We start from the raw sequence: 1,704 nt of genomic DNA, 5'->3' as shown, positions 1-1,704 counted from the left end.
TATATAGAAATCTCTTCTGATGACTAGATTTCTTGGCTTGTGCAAGTAGCCTGCCTCAGCTCTCTACGCTCCCCTGAGATTAAAAATAAGCTTGACAGGGGGGCACCTGGGTGGCTCAGTTGGTTAGGTGACTGCCTTCGGCTCAGGTCATGATCCTGGAGTCCTGGGATCAAGTCCCACATCGGACTCCCTGCTCGGCGGGGAGTCTGCTTCTCCTGCTGATCTCTCTCTCTCCTCTCATGCTCTCTCTCTCTCAAATAAATAAATAAAATCATTAAAAAAAAAATAAGCTTGACATGATCTGAAAAAATGGTCTTGGAAGGCAATTCAAATGAACTAATGTACATAGAATATTAGAAAATGCTTGGTACCGTCTCAGCACTGTAAGAATGAGCTACTCTCACTCTTTACATACTTTTATATTATTAAGAGTTGTTAGAATATCACACAGCTTTCAAGAATAAATATAACCAAGGTCTGTTACTTTAATTTCTGAACTGATTATAAATTCAACATCAACCAGAGTTTGAATTTCATTAGATCCATGACAAGTTTCGTATATAAGAGCTCATTGTTTGCTGAATATGAAGTTCTGAGCTCTCCAAAATAGACCATTTTGAACTGATCTAAAGAAACGGAAGGTTTAAATAAGATGGTGTAAAAGATTCCATTCCAAGTAACTTATTGAACACTGTAATTCTGTCCTGTCAACGTTGGTGCTGAAGGAGACCCTATGGAAATTATTCAGAGGAATTAAAAGAAACATCCAGATATTTTAAGGGCCACTTTTCTCAAACTGTCCAAGTCTTCCATAGCTGCCATCAAAAAATTCTACCTATCACTGACCTCCATTTCCTGTGTTTCAGAAAAAGCAATCACCTAAAAATAATGAAATCCCCAAACACCATAGAAATGGGTATACTAACAAATTACAACAGCAATAACAGATCAAGCCTTTTGACTTTTTTATTACTCAAAACAGCTTCTTTTTTTTTTTAATTTAGCTTTCTGACTCTGTGCTTTTGCCTTCAACACTTTCACAACAATTTTCTGCTCCTCGATAAGGAAAGCACGCTTGATCCTGTCACGAACACACTTGGCACACATGGAACCACCATAGGCCCTGCTGACATGTTTTTTCATTTTAGACAACCTCATAAGCACTTTAGGTCTCACAGCACGAATTCCTCTAAGTCGGCCTGGGCAAACGCCACATGCAGATTTTGGTGCTTTCCCAACCTTCTTGGTATAATAGTAAACGATTCTATTACCTGGGGTTCGGGACAGCCTAGTTTTATTAGAGGCTGTATTATAGGAGAGCCTACGACGGTAGGTCAAACGCTGGACCATTCTTAATGCCTACGGACGCCATCCCCGGAAGAGGAAAACCTTCGCTCTAACTTTAACTCAACCTATCCCTGGCCTTTATCATGTCATTTAAGTAGCTCCTGGGCTCCTTATCCACAGAAGCCTTGGCCAATTAAGAAATTTTTTTTCCCCTCTCATTCCAATCTGTTTAGACATTACTCTCAACAAATCTTCTAATGACTCACCAGGATTTCATTATAATAATGCTTTATAATTCTCCCACTGAGAAGTGTTTTAATGCTTATTTTGCTTAAAAAGAAACATCTCTGGTGTGGGTGAAGTTATTGAGTAACTGCTGTCAAATGAAGCCAAAACTATTACCAGTTTCTGCGTCAA

General features: G+C 39.1%; 1 protein-coding gene across 1 annotated transcript; it reads right to left on the bottom strand.

The window, feature by feature from the left end:
• Nucleotides 1-941: 941 nt before the first annotated feature.
• On the bottom strand, nt 942-1,383 carry LOC125093073 (60S ribosomal protein L34-like). The gene has a single exon (XM_047717749.1). The coding sequence runs from the start codon at nt 1,348-1,350 to the stop codon at nt 970-972; it is 381 nt and encodes a 126-aa protein (XP_047573705.1). The 5' UTR covers nt 1,351-1,383; the 3' UTR covers nt 942-969.
• Between the last annotated feature and the right edge of the window lie 321 nt (nt 1,384-1,704).

Source organism: Lutra lutra, chromosome 2 (assembly GCF_902655055.1).
Source record: "Lutra lutra chromosome 2, mLutLut1.2, whole genome shotgun sequence".
In the NCBI taxonomy this organism is placed as follows: domain Eukaryota; kingdom Metazoa; phylum Chordata; class Mammalia; order Carnivora; family Mustelidae; genus Lutra; species Lutra lutra.
This window is presented reverse-complemented; position numbering and strand designations above follow the sequence as displayed.

Bases quoted from the DNA above. Each gene is read 5' to 3' on its own strand.
- LOC125093073 (XM_047717749.1), bottom strand. From the start codon at position 1,350: ATGGTCCAGCGTTTGACCTACCGTCGTAGGCTCTCCTATAATACAGCC.